Source organism: Myotis daubentonii, chromosome 8 (assembly GCF_963259705.1).
Source record: "Myotis daubentonii chromosome 8, mMyoDau2.1, whole genome shotgun sequence".
NCBI classification, from domain to species: Eukaryota; Metazoa; Chordata; class Mammalia; order Chiroptera; family Vespertilionidae; genus Myotis; species Myotis daubentonii.
The window spans coordinates 69,649,634-69,665,459 of NC_081847.1; the positions used below are offsets into that span (position 1 = coordinate 69,649,634).

General features: G+C 58.0%; 1 protein-coding gene across 7 annotated transcripts; it reads left to right on the forward strand.

Moving 5' to 3' along the window:
- The first annotated feature begins 182 nt into the window (after positions 1-182).
- SLC35C2 (solute carrier family 35 member C2) lies at positions 183-13,843 on the forward strand. Of its 7 annotated transcripts, none has more exons than XM_059706872.1 (10): positions 192-263; positions 5,756-6,120; positions 6,705-6,855; positions 7,696-7,759; positions 8,464-8,580; positions 9,070-9,238; positions 9,313-9,396; positions 11,681-11,815; positions 12,870-12,999; positions 13,282-13,843. In XM_059706872.1, exons 2-10 carry the CDS (start codon positions 6,001-6,003, stop codon positions 13,407-13,409), a joined length of 1,098 nt encoding a protein of 365 aa, XP_059562855.1. In that variant the 5' UTR covers positions 192-263; positions 5,756-6,000; the 3' UTR covers positions 13,410-13,843. The 7 variants fall into 7 exon arrangements, 6 of the variants coding, with proteins under 6 accessions (XP_059562858.1, XP_059562860.1, XP_059562859.1 ...); XR_009454174.1 differs by having other exon boundaries at positions 194-263; positions 11,640-11,815; positions 13,282-13,427; XM_059706873.1 differs by having other exon boundaries at positions 200-263; positions 8,464-8,536; positions 11,640-11,815.
- Positions 13,844-15,826: the final 1,983 nt, after the last annotated feature.

Sequence of the window (15,826 nt, forward strand, 5' to 3'; positions counted from 1 at the left end):
TCCAGAGCGAGGCCCCGGTGATCACAGCACGAGGGGGTGCCGGGCGCTGGGCTGCGGAAGGGGTGGCGGGGAGGCTTCCCGGGAGGACACGCCACGCGGGGTCACGGCGGACCCGGGAGAGAGAACCCAGCTCCCAGGCCCGCTCCGCCCCCGCGGCAGGCGCCCCGCCCCCCAGTGGCTTCGGCGGAAATGCTCCTCCGACCACGCAACGCCGGCCTCGCACTTCCGGCAGGAGGATCGCGGCCGGGAGCGCCCGGGCCGAGGTGAGTGGGCGCGCCGCCGGCCTCCGCGCGCTCCCGGGGGCGGCAGGGGGAGCCGGTCCGGCCGGGCTCTGCGGGGCGCGCCTGGGAGCCTGCCCCGCGCGGAGGGGACCGGGCCTCGCGCGCCCTCGCGGGCCGCCCTTCGCGCGCGCTGTCCCGGGCATTTCCCGGGCCCCGCGAAGCTGGCCTGGAGCCCGCGCGGCTCTGCCCGGGTCGAGGCTGCACCCGGGTCGGGTGGGAGTGAGGGCCCGCGGAAAGCTCGTGGGCAAACCGGGAAGCGTCAGGTGGTGGGCGGTGCTGTGCGGACGCGGAGGGCCTGGAGGAGAGCTCAGCGCGCAGTGGGGTGTGGAACAGTGTTCCTGGCAGAGGGAACAGCAGGCGCAAAGGTCGCAGCTGCCGTGCGTGACCCACCGCCGGGGCCAGCGTGCTGGGCGCCGAGGCGGCGGTGGGAGTGAGGTTGCTGCCGTCTTCCGAGGCCGGATGGTGGGAGGCGTTTTCGGGGACCTTCTGTGGAGTTGGGGTTCGCCCGAGGGCTGCTGAGCTGCTTTCTGTGCCCAAGCCCTCTCTCCAGGCGGCGGGCTGGGGGGGCTGGAGGGGGGGGGGGCGGAGGTGCGGGGACTGGAGACGTTGCAGTCAGCAGTGAAAGGTAATTGTGGTTAGACCCGATGGTGGAGTAGAGAAGCACAGAAGGTGGAGAAGTGTATTGGAGACGGAACTGACAGGACAGGGTTGGGGAAAGGGTAGCTTCTGCCGTGGATTTGGGGGGTTAGGCGTGAGGAATCAGCTGTGCTATGCTGGCATTTACTAGTGATGTTGGGGGCATGACTCAAGGACTCGGCTGGGGGCACCGTGAGTGTTAGGTGTCTTGAGTGGAGCCCAAGTTAGATGGACTGGCCTGGAGCCAGTAGGAAAGGGTGGGGCTCATGTAGGGAACTTAGAAATGGTTGGCATGTGGCTCAATGGGATGAGATTACGCAAGATGAGAACAAGATAGAAAACAGAAGCCAGGTTCCAGCGGCAGGCTCCCGTTTGTAGAGGCTGGGTTGACCAAGAAGGAGTCCAGAGAAGCAGAGGAAACTCTGCCGAGTGTGGTGTGATATCCAAGAGGCTGTCCCGGGAGGAGGATGTGGTCAGTCGTGTAAGATGCTGGTGAGACTAGAGACTTGGCCCTTGAAGGGACAAGTGACTCGGTGGGGCCTTGGGGACAGGCTGGGGACCGTTCACGGGACCGGGAGGGGGTAAGCCCCCACCTCGAGCCAGCACCCCGCGCTGTACCTGATGCCACTGACTCCCCTCCCAGGAGGCTCATGATTTTATCCTCCTTTACAGTTGGGGAAACTGAGGTCCAGAAGTCAGTAACTTGGGTCATGAAATAGTAAGGAGGGGCCAGGATTGGATCCCAGGTCTTTCTCACTCCGGGCCCACACTTCTGAGCCCTCAGCTGCGCTGCCCATGTTCTAGTTGGGAACATGCTATGGCGATACACCAGCTGATGTGGCGACTGCTCCGAGCTACGCTGCCCCTGAGGAAAGAAAGGCAGAATATGGGATTCCTTTCCTGGGCAAGTGAGATTTGAAAGAGCATTTGCTCCTTTAAGCCTGGTTTCCCTTACCACAGAATAAGGGTGGGGACCTTATCGGTTACAGATTTCTGTCTCCAGTGCTTGGTATACAGGAGTGCTCAATAAATGCACACTAAGTGGCTAGGTGATTTCCAAGAGCCCTACTAGCCGAGGTCTGTTGTGTTTGGGGTTAGGTGACCTTCTGGAAAGTAGTAGGAGAAGGAGTGCTGTTAACTTTGGGACAGTGCTCCCTGTGAGCCTGGGCAGTCATGGGGACTTCCTAGCGGTGGGGGACCTGCACCAGCTGTTTGAAGGAAGCAGGGAGGGTGGAGGGTATTCGTGTTGGAGCAGGAGCTGCAGCAAAGGCAGGAGGTAGGAGAAGTTGATTCACAGAAGGGTACAGACTGCCCTAGCTCAGAAGCCGTGGGTAGGACCATGGGGAGGGAGTGCTAGCAGATAGATCTCTTGGTGCCAGCTGCCCTGTGGTCACCTGTGTGGTGTAAGCAGTGCTTCCCATCAGGGAGCAGTTTTGCCCCCAGGAGACGCTCAGCAGTGTCCGGAGACTTTCCTGTTTGTCATTACTTGGGATGAGGGGCCGGGATGCCACAGGCATCTAGTGGTTAGAGATCGAATGCTGCTAAATGCCCCACAGTGCACAGGACAGGCCTTCTCTAATTGTCAGTAATGCCAAGTGGAGAAACCCTGGTCTAGAGGAAGGAGTGTGAGCCGTGAGATCTGTTGGACCCCACTGCCTCACTGTGGGAGGTGCAGGGAGAAGAAGAGAGAGAATCAGACAGGAACTAATGCATCGGGTGGGGGAGAAAGGGAATGGTGGCTGGTAGTGGTGGAGGTCAGGAAATGTGACCATATTTGGGGTATTTTTTAAGACAGGTCTGACAGTACCTGTTGATTGAATGTAGGCTGAGGGAAAGAGAGGAATCAAGGATGAGAACAAGGTTTCTGGCCTGAGCAGTTAGCAGCTAGTGACTGGTGGTGCCGCCTCAGGGTGGGAAGAGGAGCAGGTTTTGACGGAGGGTGGGGGACTCCTGGAGAACAGAAGTCCATTCTGGACAGGCCGGGTGTGAGGCGCCGGGTGTTAGACATCCAAGCAAAGAGGACAAGGAGGCAGTCGGGTGTCCTGCGTTAGCCGCGGAGGTGAGAGGGGGCGATGCGCATTGGGCCATGTCGGCTTACAGAGGCATTTCAAGGAATGGGCCTGCGTTAGGCAAAATAGCACAGTGGCGCTCAACCTCGTGGACAAATATTTTGGTGGTAACTCCCCCACCCCCTTATTATCTTAAAATGAAACGTATGGTTCAAGAAACTACCAACACATAATTTTTTTTAATTGGCAATGCCCTACCCATAATGTAAAAGAAATAAAAGGAAAGTAGTTGGTAATAAAATGTTTCAATATGTGAGTTCCTGAGCACAGGCTACTGGAAGCTACAATGACGCAGCCCCTGCCGGCACCACTCCTGTGGAACCTGCAGGCGGTGATGGCCACAGGGCAGCCTGCCACAGCCCATGGGCGGCTCCAAGCCCGTGCCTGCCGTGGCTGCAGATGGCTTTTCCAGACTGGGAGCTGTGGTACCCTTTTGTCAAAAACAGTTCAGCCTCCCCTCAGTGTACACAGTACCTACAACGTAGGAGAACCTGGGAAAAACTGCTCTGTTGCCTGGAAAACAGAGTTGGGTTCTTTATAAGCAGATCTTTAACCTGCAGGAATCTCAGAGCCATGCAGGCTGCAGAACAGTTCTCAGTTATGTGCACTGCCCCCCTCAGAGCCCCACTCACTAAAAGGTAGGAGTGTCCCTGCAGAACAGCACCGTGGGTTCCCAGAGTCCCCTGAAGAGAACCAGAGCCCGAGGGTGCCCCTTGGGACATGAGCCTGTGCCAGCTCCCAGTTTGCCTTGGGGGAGGGGAAATGACACCTCAGGTTCCAGAGTTCAGAAACAATGTTGATACTCCCTGCAGAGAGGACTGGGAGGGGAAGTTGGGGTGCCTCTGATCAGACGTTCTAGGAAGGCTTCAAGGCAGTGGCATTTCTGTCGGGTGTGGGGTGGGAACGTATCAAAGGAGAAGACGGGAGGAGGGGCACAGATGAAGCAGCAGGTGGGATAATGCTGGACTGAGGGGGGGCGGGGGGGGGGAGTCTGCCTGGTCTCCCCAGGGCCTGGCATGCCCTGGGCACTCACTGGGGTTGGCTGGGTGATAGGCAGCAGGGAGTGGTTTAGTTGGGTCAGACCCTGTGGCAGGCTCCCTGTCTGTGACACTGGCTGTTCCAGTCTGCGGCAAGGTCGGTGTTGGTTTCCTGGTCCATTTTACTGATGATGATGATGATGATGATTATTAGAGAGAGGGGAAGGGAGAGGGAGAAACATCAGTGAGAGAGAACATTTTAACACCTTAATGACCAGATTGGTCCCCTGAAACCACAGGCCCACTCTCTTGCAATGAGTCATCACCATATGGAGAACTTACATTCTGGGGTCCAACCCCAGCAGGTCCAGGGGTCCCCAAAGGTGTGGATGGAGTTGGCGAAGAAGGAATGACACGGAGATAGCGTTCAGTTGATCAGCAGCCTAGCCAGGATCTCTAGCCAGGATCTCCAGCGAAGTTCTGTTTCGGATCTCCAGCCAGGTTCTGTATCCATGTTCTCTTGCTAGGTTCTCCAGCCAGTTCTGTAGCCATGTTCCCTCGCTAGGTTCTCCAGCCAGGTTCAGTCACCAGGTTCTAGTCAGGTTCTCTTGCCAATTTCTGTAGTCAGGTTCAGTCCAGGATCTTTTGCCATGTTCTCTTGCTAGGTTCTGTCTCTAGGTTCTGAGGCCGGTTTCTGTCCAGGATCTTTTGCCATGTTCTCTCCAGCGAAGTTCTTCTGTCTCTCTTGGTTCTGTCTTCTAAGTTCTGTGTCTTGCTGTCTTGTTACATCTGTATTTATACCAGTTGATTCAATCCTATCAATCTCTATTACAAAGGTTAGGGCATTTCTTATCTCCATTCCAGGGAGTAAAGATTATGTAGCTTAAGCATGATTGTTCGTAGTTAAAGTGATTAATTACCCGCCTGGCACTTAGTTAAGAGGTTTTATTCCCTCCCTAACTTCAGGGGAAAATCCCTACCTGGGGAAACAACCTTTCTCAGAGACCTTGATTAAAACACATAGTGCCAAGAAGGTGAGCAAACATATTAAGAACAGTATGCCATATATGCCAGGTCCTTTGAAACAGCAAGCATGGACCGGCTCCCGGCACTTACAGTGTGCCAGGTGGGGCTGTAAGGCCAGCATGGACCTGGCGGGCCCTGTCTTCGTGGAGCTCACTGCCTCCCAGGGACATAGATCATCATGCCCTGCACAGGTCCGATGGAGGAATCATGGGGGACCTATGAAAGCAGCCTGTGTGTCAGGGGCACCCATCACATTGGGGGAGAGGGGTTCCTGAGGAAGCAGCATTTGAGCTGAAGATGAGTAGATGCGCTAAGAAAGTATGGAGGGAGGGCAGAGCGCCGGCTTCTCCAGGCGCAGGACGGAGCCTGGTTGCTCAGGGAGCTGAAGGTGGCAGGCCGGTGGGACTAGGGCACGAGGGCCACAGCTGAGCTGAGGCCGGCAGGGGCCCGATCCGGCCTTTTTAGCCTAAAGAAGGGTTTTGATCTTTATCTTAAGAGCACTGGAAGCTGCAGAAGGGCTTTAAGCAGTGGTCTGACATGATCAGATTTATGTTTTAAAAAGGTCACTTTGGTAGCAATTCATGGAGAACAGCTTGAGACGACAAGAGAGTGGAAGTGACCGGGAGCTCGGCTGCCAGCGCCTGTGCTGGGGGCGGGCTCCCTCCTGCTCCTGTCTGCCCCATCTCCCTGCAGGACAGGCCTGGGTGGGTGGGGTCAGATGGCCCTCACTCTGCCAAGCCACCAGGCTGCCTTTTCATCCTTCTAGCCTCAGACCTGGACCGTGAGCCCTGCACCCGGTGACCACGGAGAGGATGGGCTCGGCCCACCAGCCCCTTAGGTGAGGACTCCGCCCAGGCTCCGATAACCGTCCTGATCATGGAGTGAAGAGAACTCCTAACCAGGCCACGTTCTCGCTGAAAGTCGTGGCGCAGGTCCAGCGGCTCTTCCTGCCCGTCTTCGGGAGAGGTGCCTGCCCCCGCCGACCCCAGCTGGGAGCAGCTGCTTCCACCGATGGGGAGGTGGGCCCTGGACGTGGCCTTTGTGTGGAGGGCAGTGTTGACCCTGGGGCTGGTCCTTCTCTACTACTGCTTCTCCATCGGCATCACCTTCTACAACAAATGGCTGACAAAGGTGACTGGGAGGCCTGCACCGCGGGGCCGGAGGGAGGTGGGGGGCCACAGTGCCCCTAATAGTCAACAGGAAGGCACGGGCTTCAGCCAGTCACGTTAGTGGCGGGGCAGAACCCCACACCAGCACTGCCATGCCAGGGATTCTCCCCAAATATTTGCATCGAGGGGAAATTAGGGGGCCACGGGGATGAGCTGGGAGACTTGGGGAGCTTACGCAACAGCTGTGGACCAACAGGTAGAAAAGCAGTTCAATGCTCTAATAGCTGGCACAGCCATCCTGGCCCACGCTGCCGTTCCTTGGGTGTGGGCCATGGGGAGGGGCTGGAGCAGGTAGCTAACAGGCTGATGAAGGTGGAGACAGCACTGAGCTACAGTTGAGCCCCATTTGTCCACCTGCTGCCTGTGTGACCTCCAAATTGGGACTAAGTCTCTGATGCCAAGTGATTGTACTGTGGGTGAAAACCCCTGCAGAGCCCTCAGCACGCACCGAATTAGGGCCCCTGCCACGGGGGGCGGCGGGGAGCCCGGTGAGGGCTGCTGTCTAACTGCGCCTGGCCGGCCGGCTGTGCTTTGCGCCCCGTACAGAGCTTCCACTTCCCCCTCTTCATGACGATGCTGCACCTGGCCGTGATCTTCCTGTTCTCCGCCCTGTCCAGGGCGCTGGTCCAGTGCTCCAGCCACAGGGCCCGCGTGGTGCTGAGCTGGACCGACTACCTCAGAAGAGTAGCTCCGACAGGTGTGTTCCTGTGGGGAGGGCCCGGCAGGAGGAGGGCTGCTTGGGAAGCCATAGGCCGAGAACGAAAGGATGTCTTCCTGGCCTAAAGCTCAGGCCCTCTTTCCCTGCCCCACCCACGTTTCCTCACTCCTCTCTGCCTGCCCTCCCGCCCCCACATCTGCCCCATATGTACTCCCTCTTCCCGCTTCCCCCACGCACACCACACAGAAGCCCCAGTGCAGCAGTAGCCTTGTAGTTCCCTTGACCTTGAGCATGCACACTGAGCTGTGTTTCCAGGCCTGGAGGGAATGGTGAGCAGAGCGTGTAGTCCCTGCCCTCGGTGCTAGGCAGGGCGGGCTCCCCAGAGCAAGGGCTGAGTGGGCTGAGACCTGGAGGGCGAGTGGGACCGGGCGGTCCGGGGTGGGGAGGGTTTAGTGCATGTGGGAGTCTGCAAGGGAACTGAAAGTGTCTTGGGGGCGCTGAGGACTCAGCATTGGTGCGAGGAAGTGAGAGGGTGGGAGGGGTCAGATCCAGGAGGGCCAGGTCCTCCTCCGTGACCACTCTGAGTGACCACTCTGAAGCGTTTGCAGGATCAGATTGTATCTGTCAGCAGCGGGGTATGCAAAAAGTCAAGCAAGTGGGAAGGACACAGGCCCCGGCCAGTCAGAATGCACTATAGCCTGAATGCTGGAGCAGGCCCCCCCTTTTTTTGAGCTAACCTTTTAGTTGCTGGGTAGAAAGGAAGGCCTAGAGGCCCCAGAGCAAGTGAGGGGACTCATGGGAGTGTTCTAATCACTGGTGCCCCCAAGCCACCTGCCCATTCTCCCCGGCGTGTCCGGTGGGCGCCCTGTGTCTCCACAGCGCTGGCTACGGCACTTGACGTGGGCTTGTCCAACTGGAGCTTCCTCTACATCACCGTCTCACTGTGAGTACCGCCACCTCCCTCAGGCGCACGTTCTCTCTGTCCGTCCAGCTGGCTGTCTGCACCCCTGACCGACAAGCCAGCCACGGCACCACTCTCTGGGACCAGCCGTCCTCTCTGAGCTCCTCCCTGACACCCAGCAGCTTTCCAGAAACTCACCAGCCTCTTCCTTACGCTGGGCACAGTTGATGCTGGGCCCGCTGCCTGGCGGCCTGGGGAAGCCAGGGGCTCAAGCAGAACGGGTGGCCGTGGCCCGGGAGGAAGGCATGTCCGCGTGCAGTGCGCGCAGCTGCAGAGGGGAGGCCGGCAGTGACTTCTTCCCTCCGGGGTTGTGCCTCAGAGCACAGTCCCTGCCTCCTCTTTCTCTCCTCTCATCCTTTCTTCCTCATCCTGGGCTCCGCTGAGGGCGGGTGATAATAGGCCTCGGTGAGCTCAGTGTCAGACCTGCAGCCTTTCCTCCTGCTGATAATTACAGGCCTCGGAGAGTCCTTCGATTAAAGGTCACGAATCGGCCAGATGACCCGGGCCACCTTCCTTTGGTCTTTTGTACCCAGATTGTCCTGTTGCCCTGAGCAGAGCCCGTGGCCCTCAGGGAGGTCAGGAAGCTCCCCCCTTTCCAGCCCACTGGCTGTACTGTGGGGTCCGTTCTGGATGGCGGGTCTGAGCCCCGGGTTCCAGCCGTGCACAGTGGTCATTTTCGCTTCCAGGTACACAATGACCAAATCCTCAGCCGTCCTCTTCATCTTGATCTTCTCTCTGATCTTCAAGCTGGAGGAGCTGGTGAGGCCCCAGCATCCCCTGAGTCCCTCCTGCCCCCTCAGGTGGTAAGCATGAGAAGGGGTCTGAGCAGCGGCTCGTCCCTGTGACAGAAGAGAGGAGCCCAGCCCAGGGGCAGAAGCTCCGGACAGAAGCTGAGGAAGGACCGAGCACTGGGCACTACCAAGAAGTTTAGAAAGCGGTGTGGCGGGGGGAAGGGGGGGCGGTAAAGGCCAAGGGAGGAAGGGTTCCAGGAGGAGGGCCAGGTCAGGTCAAGCTGGGCCGAGGCGCCTGCTGTGCGAGGCAGCACCTTGGTTTCGTAGTGGGGAGGGGCCTAGGACAGCATAGGGAAGCACCTCAGTATGTGGGCAGGTAGGGGTGTTGGGGACGTCCAGCTGGATGCAGCCCTGCGCACCTCCATGGGAACGAGCGGGCCAGGGCCTCCCAGGGTGGTGGGTGGGGAGAGAGGAGCCAGCCAAAATGGCTGCCGACCCCCAAACTCCAGGTGGGATGAGCTGGAGACCCCCCAGTCAGCTGCCACCTGCTCCCCTCCTCAGCGGGCGGCGCTGGTCCTGGTGGTCCTCCTCATCGCCGGGGGCCTCTTCATGTTCACCTACAAGTCCACGCAGTTCAACACGGAGGGCTTTGCCTTGGTGCTGGGGGCCTCGTTCATCGGTGGCATTCGCTGGACCCTCACGCAGATTCTCCTGCAGAAGGCGGATCTTGGTGAGAGCAGGCCCGGCACCAGGGGGTGGAGGCCGGTGGCCAGGCTGACGGCTCACCATGTCCCCGTTCTGTAGGGCTCCAGAACCCCATCGACACCATGTTCCACCTGCAGCCACTCATGTTTCTCGGGCTCTTCCCCCTCTTTGCCATATTTGAAGGTAGGTTGGGCCGTCCACCTCGGGGCACTTCAGTACAGCAGCCCCCCAACCCCCTCTCTGAGCCCAGCTGCAGAGGACACAGAGATCAAGTGCGGCCTCCCCTGGCAGTGCCTGGTTTGTGTGTCTGAACAGACACTTAAACCAAATGGCTAGAATCCAGCATGATAAACGTTACACAGAAAATGTATGAAACATAGTAGACGATAATGACAGTGCACGTGTCCAGCCCCGGAGATAGGCCAGGGCTGTTCTAACCGTTTTACATATATCACCTCTTTTAATACCCCCCAAAACCCCACGGGGCAGTACTATTAATATCATCTTACAGGTGAAAGAAACTGAGGCAGAGAGAAGTAGCGATAACCTTGCTTCAGGTCCCATGACTCCTAAACGAGCCTGAACTTGGATCCAGGAGCTGGCTCCAGAGCCCCTCCTCTTAACCATTCCGCTGTGTTCTGCCTCTTAGGAGGAGAGGGTCATGCGTTGTCTCAGGGTGGTAGGGTGGAAAGGCTTCCCAGACAGTGTATCTGGGAGGATGAATGGGACCTGGACAGGCTGATGGGGGGTAGGGGGGAGCATCCCAGGAAGTGGAAACAGGTTCAGAGGAATGGGGTGTGAGCTGGATTGCAGGAGTGTTTATTCAGGGGCCAGGGGGTACAGGGAGTCTGGGCAGGTGAGCAGTTCCCCTCCACTGTCATCTCCCAGAGAGAAGAGCGGGCAGCATTGTCTAGGCTGGGAGGTGTACCACATCCTCCTTCCTCTGGTGTTTTGGGATCAGGCTTTGTCCCCTGTCTGTGTACCCTTCCTCCCAGTGTCCCTTCTGTCCTCAGGGTCATTACAGGAAATCCTGTCCCGCATCCATTTAAGTTGCAAGCAGTGAAGCGTCTCGAACCTCTGAGAAAATTATTTGTGGCCCCGTTGTCCAGGAAACTTCTGTTCTGCAGCCTCATTTTCTCTCTCTTTTTACAATCTCTCCCCATTCCTTCATTGTGTCCCCGGTAAAAACGCCACGCTCTCCCTCCCTCCCTCCCTGGGTGTTTACACCGCTCCCCATCTCTACAAACCCTCCCCCGAAAGCCCCTGAAAGCCCCTGGCCGTCGTCACTTAGCAAAGCTGCATGGATTTAGCTCCTTTAATCTTTTCTGGTAAATTAATCCCCCAAGCGCCTTCATTACTTATGTTGCCTTCCCCGGGTCCCTTCCATTTGCCCATGCCTTTGCAGTACTGCTGAGCCCAGCACCAGGCAAGATGTCCTACATTGGAGGCTGTTTGCCTGGGGTTGGGGGGTGGGGTGGGGTGGGGGGCTGTCACTGTGTTTCTATGGTGCTTCCCTCCAAAAATCTCAGGGTCCTTAGCCAGCCTCCTGCCCCCCCCCCCCCGCCCCCAGGTGTGTCCTTTGTGCCTAGACTGGGCTCACCTCGCATCCTGTTAATACTCCCAGGGGCCTTTCCTGAAGGGAGGGACCCAAGGAATCATCCTCCCAGATGGACAGTGTTGGAGGGTCAAGAACCCTCTGAGAGTCTAAGCAAGTTCGCTGCCTGGATGCCTGCGTGGGTGTCTGGAGCGGGGGGGCCGTGGCTTTTGTCAAGTATTTATATGCAGTGTGTGTGTTTTTGAGAACTGTTCATCAGATTATACCATCTGTTTGAGAAACATTGGTCTAGTCCCAACCGGTTCATTCTATTAGTGGGGAAACTGCTCCCCAAAGGGGCGTGTCTCGGCCAATTCCCACTGCTATGTGATAGTCAGGCCTGGATGAAGGTGAGTTTTGCCCCTGTTTCTAGGTGGCCCCCCTGAAATTGAGCACAGAGGACTCCCCCGCAGCCTCCCCCACCATTGCCCAGGGGCTGAAAGTCCTCACGTGATGCCTGCCCACCTCTCTTGGGCCCATTGGTTATCACAGCTGCCAAGGCCATAGGAAGTCCACCCTCACCATTCGGACCGCAGATGGGAGGGAAACACCATGGGGAAGAGCCGGGTGCTCCTGTGGGTTGTCTGTGGTGCCGTCCCCCATACTTAGCGCAGGGGCTCCGAAGCCCTCCTACTGCTCCCTGGGCTCTGGCAGCCGTCCTTGCTTCCTGGTTTACCCACGTCTTGGGCCGGCTGCCTCAGCTTCTCCCATCCTTGTTGTCTTCGGAAGTGTCCCTGCGCCAGGGGCAATTCTCACCCGGCTGCGGGAGGGTGAGGCCGCCCGGCAGGCTCACCCAGGACATGGTCGCCCCTGTCTCCCCCGTTGCTTTCAGGTCTCCATTTGTCCACATCTGAGAAAATCTTCCGTTTCCAGGACCCAGGGCTGCTCCTGCGGGTACTCGGGAGCCTCTTCCTTGGCGGGATTCTTGCCTTTGGTTTGGGTTTCTCCGAGTTCCTCCTGGTTTCCAGAACCTCCAGCCTTACTCTCTCCATTGCCGGCATTTTTAAGGTACAGACTCAGGTGACCCCCGTCCTGTCGCAGAGAGGAGCCCCTGAGGGTGTTTCTCACCAGCAGCTCCTGCACCCCAGGGCCTATAGGGAAGAGAGGGAAGTACCTCATTAGGGCGCTCAGTGCCATGCTCTCATCTGGACTCCCCCACCCCCTCACTGCAGCCCTGTGAGGTGGGGATGGTCATGAGACATGAAGAGCTGCTCCTACCCAGGAAAACAGCTAAGGGCCGAGCTGGGGTGCAGAGCCAGGTCCGACTCCACTGGGCTTGGGACGCATTTACATTTACTAGGAATGCCAACTTGTCCTGTGGCAGCGGCAGGGAGCCATGGTTTGAGAAACCCCCATTCAGACTCATCAGTAACAAGTTCTGTGATTGATTGGTGATGTCTGCCATGGGCACAGCCCGGGACAGTTAAGTCATTAGTGCCCTGTGCTTGCCTGGCCTGCCTTTACCTCTCCCTGGCAGCGTTCTTGCCTCTCCTCTTGTCACTTCCCTCTTCCCTCCACCACACGCTGTGGGGGAGTTTGCTCTTTGATCCTGGAACAGTGCTGCCTAAAAGCAGAAACCTAGGGGCTCCCCAAGGGTCTTCTGGTTGCCAACCAAATGATGAGGCAGAAGCCATGGTTCTCAGAATGAGTCATTTCACAGTGCCATTTGCAGCCATTGTGTGCGAAGAACCCCGGGACCAGTGCATGTCCCACAAAGCCCTGTATGACGCTGCATTCTCCCCCGGCAGCTGAGGGCTCCCCGCCTGTACCTTCCGGAAGGGCTCTCCTTTATTCCTGTGGACACAGCTGCATTTGGTTGGTCTCCTTTTATCCTGGCAGTTCTGTGAAAGCATCTCCTTTGTTTCATCTCAGTAACACAAAGGAGGAAAGCATTGCAGCAGGCCCCATGCAAGCTTCTCTGTGCCCTGCAGGCCAGCCGCCCTGGCCTGGGAGTTTGGGCGAGTCTGGCTCTCTCCTGTGGTTGTGCTTAGTGCCCGGCCCTCTTTACGAAGGGCCAACTCATCCCTCCAATCACTTCCCCTTCCTGCTTCTCTGCCCGCAGGAAGTCTGCACTTTGCTGTTGGCAGCTCATCTGCTGGGCGACCAGATCAGCCTCCTGAACTGGCTGGGCTTCGCCCTCTGCCTCTCGGGAATATCCCTGCACGTCGCCCTCAAAGCCCTGCACTCCAGAGGTAACCTGAGCCCCTTTCCTACGCCTGCATTCAGGACATTCTCCCCATGACTCAGCCCCTCTGATTTCCTCTCAACCCAGCCCTTCCGGGAAGAGGCAAGTAGCCCTCAGCTTCCCCAAGTAGTTCCAGTCTGCACCATTCAGTTGCCTCTGCAGGGGCTGCTGCTCTCCTCAGCATGCTGGAGTCATCTCTGAGGAACTGGGGAGGGGCCCCGGGTGACAGCACACACATCAGGGCACAAGACGCTGATTGGGGCTGTAACTGGTGTCTCTTCATCCCCAGGTGATGGCGACCCTAAACCCTCAAAGGGGCTGGGCTCCAACCCCGACCTGGAGCTGCTGCTCCGGAGCAGCCAGCCGGAGGAAGTGGATAATGAGGCGGCGGAGGAGGACTTTGTGGCCCAGGGGTAGCAGCCACCAGCCCGGGGAGCAGCTTTGAAGCAGGCCGCTCCCAGTCTTCATGCTGACGGAGCTCAGGGACCAGGTGGTTTCTCACAGCAGCTGGGAGCAGCGGGCCAGCAGTGTCCACGCTGCGCCTCGGGTAGCACGGGACCCATGGTGGGGCCGAGTCGGAGAGTTGGCCAGAGGGGTGAGCACCAGGCCAGAACAGGCCCCACGCTGTGCTGGAGTTGCAGCGGAGGAACGGAGGGCTGTTCTCAACTGCTTGCCAGGCTCTGGCTGCCAAGATCATGATTTCAGAGGCATCACAGGTGTCTAAGGGGCCCGGGCCTGGACTGCAGAGCAGTTGGGAAGGGGAGATGAGAGCTGGGGGCTTATCACCTGGACAGCTCTTTGCTCAGAGAGCAGATCTATTTATAGTTTGGAAATAAAGGGTTTACAGTCCACTAGTCACTTCATGTTGCCTGGAGGTGTGGGGGCAGGGAGGGGCAGTCGGCCTGGCCTCTCCTTCCTCTGCCTGGGGCCTCGCAGGTGACTGGCCAGACTCCAGCCTTCCCATCACGTGTACCCCTGCTTGAGCCCAGGACCCTCTCGGGAGCCCAAGCACACCTGCAGGCAGGAAAGTGAATATACGCTGAGCACCATATTCTGGGGACCTTAAAGCTGTCACAGCATGACTGTCACTTACCACCCCTGACCTGAACCAAATTCCTTCACCTCTCTGTGAAATGGGGCTAATAATTGTCTCAGAGTTGTTCTGAAGATTGGAAACAGTTTAAATGTTATATTAGTGTTTATTTTGAAAATCCTTTCAACAACCATGGATCCAAGACCCTAAATGAGTGGCCGACCTACGGTTCACAGCGCCAGTGTTTGTCCAGGAAAACATGTGGACGGGGAGATGGGCCTCCAGGCCCTCCCATCACCTGCCCTGGGCGAGTCACAGAGACTGCTGTCTTCATCAAGTGGGGAGGGAAGAGACAAGCACCCAGCTCTGATGTGCTCTGGTTCTGAGGCCTGGCCTGCTCCTGGGAGCCGGTTCTCTGGATTGGGAGGGGCTGCTGGCCATGGGGTCACATCCTCCCAAGCACTAGTGCTTGTGGGCGTTCACAGCAGGTGGCGCCATCGCACCACAAGGTGACGCCAGCACTGGGAGAACTTCCACCACCACCCAAGCCCAGGCAGGAGGGTATGGGGGTCTGCGCGGGGCGGCCTGTTGGGAACTGTTCTGATAGATTGGAGCCATGAAAGCCCCTTTTAAGCCTAGGAGAACGTTAGTGTTGGAGGAATGGGACCGGCAAACTTTGGAAAGGGCCAGATAGTAAATATTTCCCATTTGGGGACCATCTGGTCTCTTGCAGCCTCTCAAGTCTGCCGATGTAGCAGGACAGCCGCCATGGACAGATCCAGAAACAAACGAGCGGGCTGTGTTCCAATGGAACCTTATTTACAGGAATAGGACTCGGCGTGTTGGCTGCAGTTTGCCAACTCCTGCTGAAGAAGAAACCTTAAGAATTGTTGAGTCCCACCCACTCCCAGTCCACGGAGGCAGGGGGTAGATGCCGTGACTGGTCTGAGGTCCTCAGAGCCTCCCGGCTCGAGTTGAGCTTCACTGCAGACTTCTCCCGTTAGTGGAGGTGTGACACGAAGGTGCCTTATCTGGTTCCTGCACCTCTGCTCCCCTGGACTGTGCAAGCTCAGGCCAGGATTAAAGGAAGCTCATGTTCCACGAGAGATGATGTGGGACGAGCTAGCAAAACGGAGGGGCCAGGACCCCTCCCTCCTGCCTCTGCTTGGGAGGCTGGTTGGGATGCAGGATGCTTGGGCTGCAGAGAGCCTGCCAGATCCCCTGGCTTAGGTGGGTGAGAGCTTCCTGCCTGCCTCTCCCCACACCGTCCCCCTCTTCCCACACAGGGAGCAAAAGCTGCTGTCTGGTGCAGTAATTACAGGGTGCAGAGCAGGGGCCGGTGCTGTGTCGCCTGCATGTTAGGTTCAATGACAGCCCCTCACTTAGCAGCAATTACTAGCTGATCCTAGAGGAGGACTCCCTCCTCTTGCCCCTCCCCCCTTCCTGCCAGCCCTGTTGCCTGGCCTTCCAGGCCAGACCCTATTCGGCTTCAGCTTGGAGCCCTAGAAGCACCCATGCTGTCTGCAGCCATTGCATCTCAGGGTTGCATCGTTGCCATGGTAACTCGGTGCTTGCACAGGTTTCGGGAAGCTCAGGCTGTGACTTGTCTCCCAGGCTGTGCTGTCTGTCCCCAGGAAGCCTACAGCTCCAGGGCTTCTGCAGAGGAGGGAGGAGGGAATGTGGGCTGACCTGCAGGTTCGAGTTTTAAGTGCTTACATGCCCACCGTCTCTCCCGGGAACCTACCACGGAAGGAAGGTTATTGCCCCCAATATATGAGGATGTCTGTAGTTGAGGTCGTGG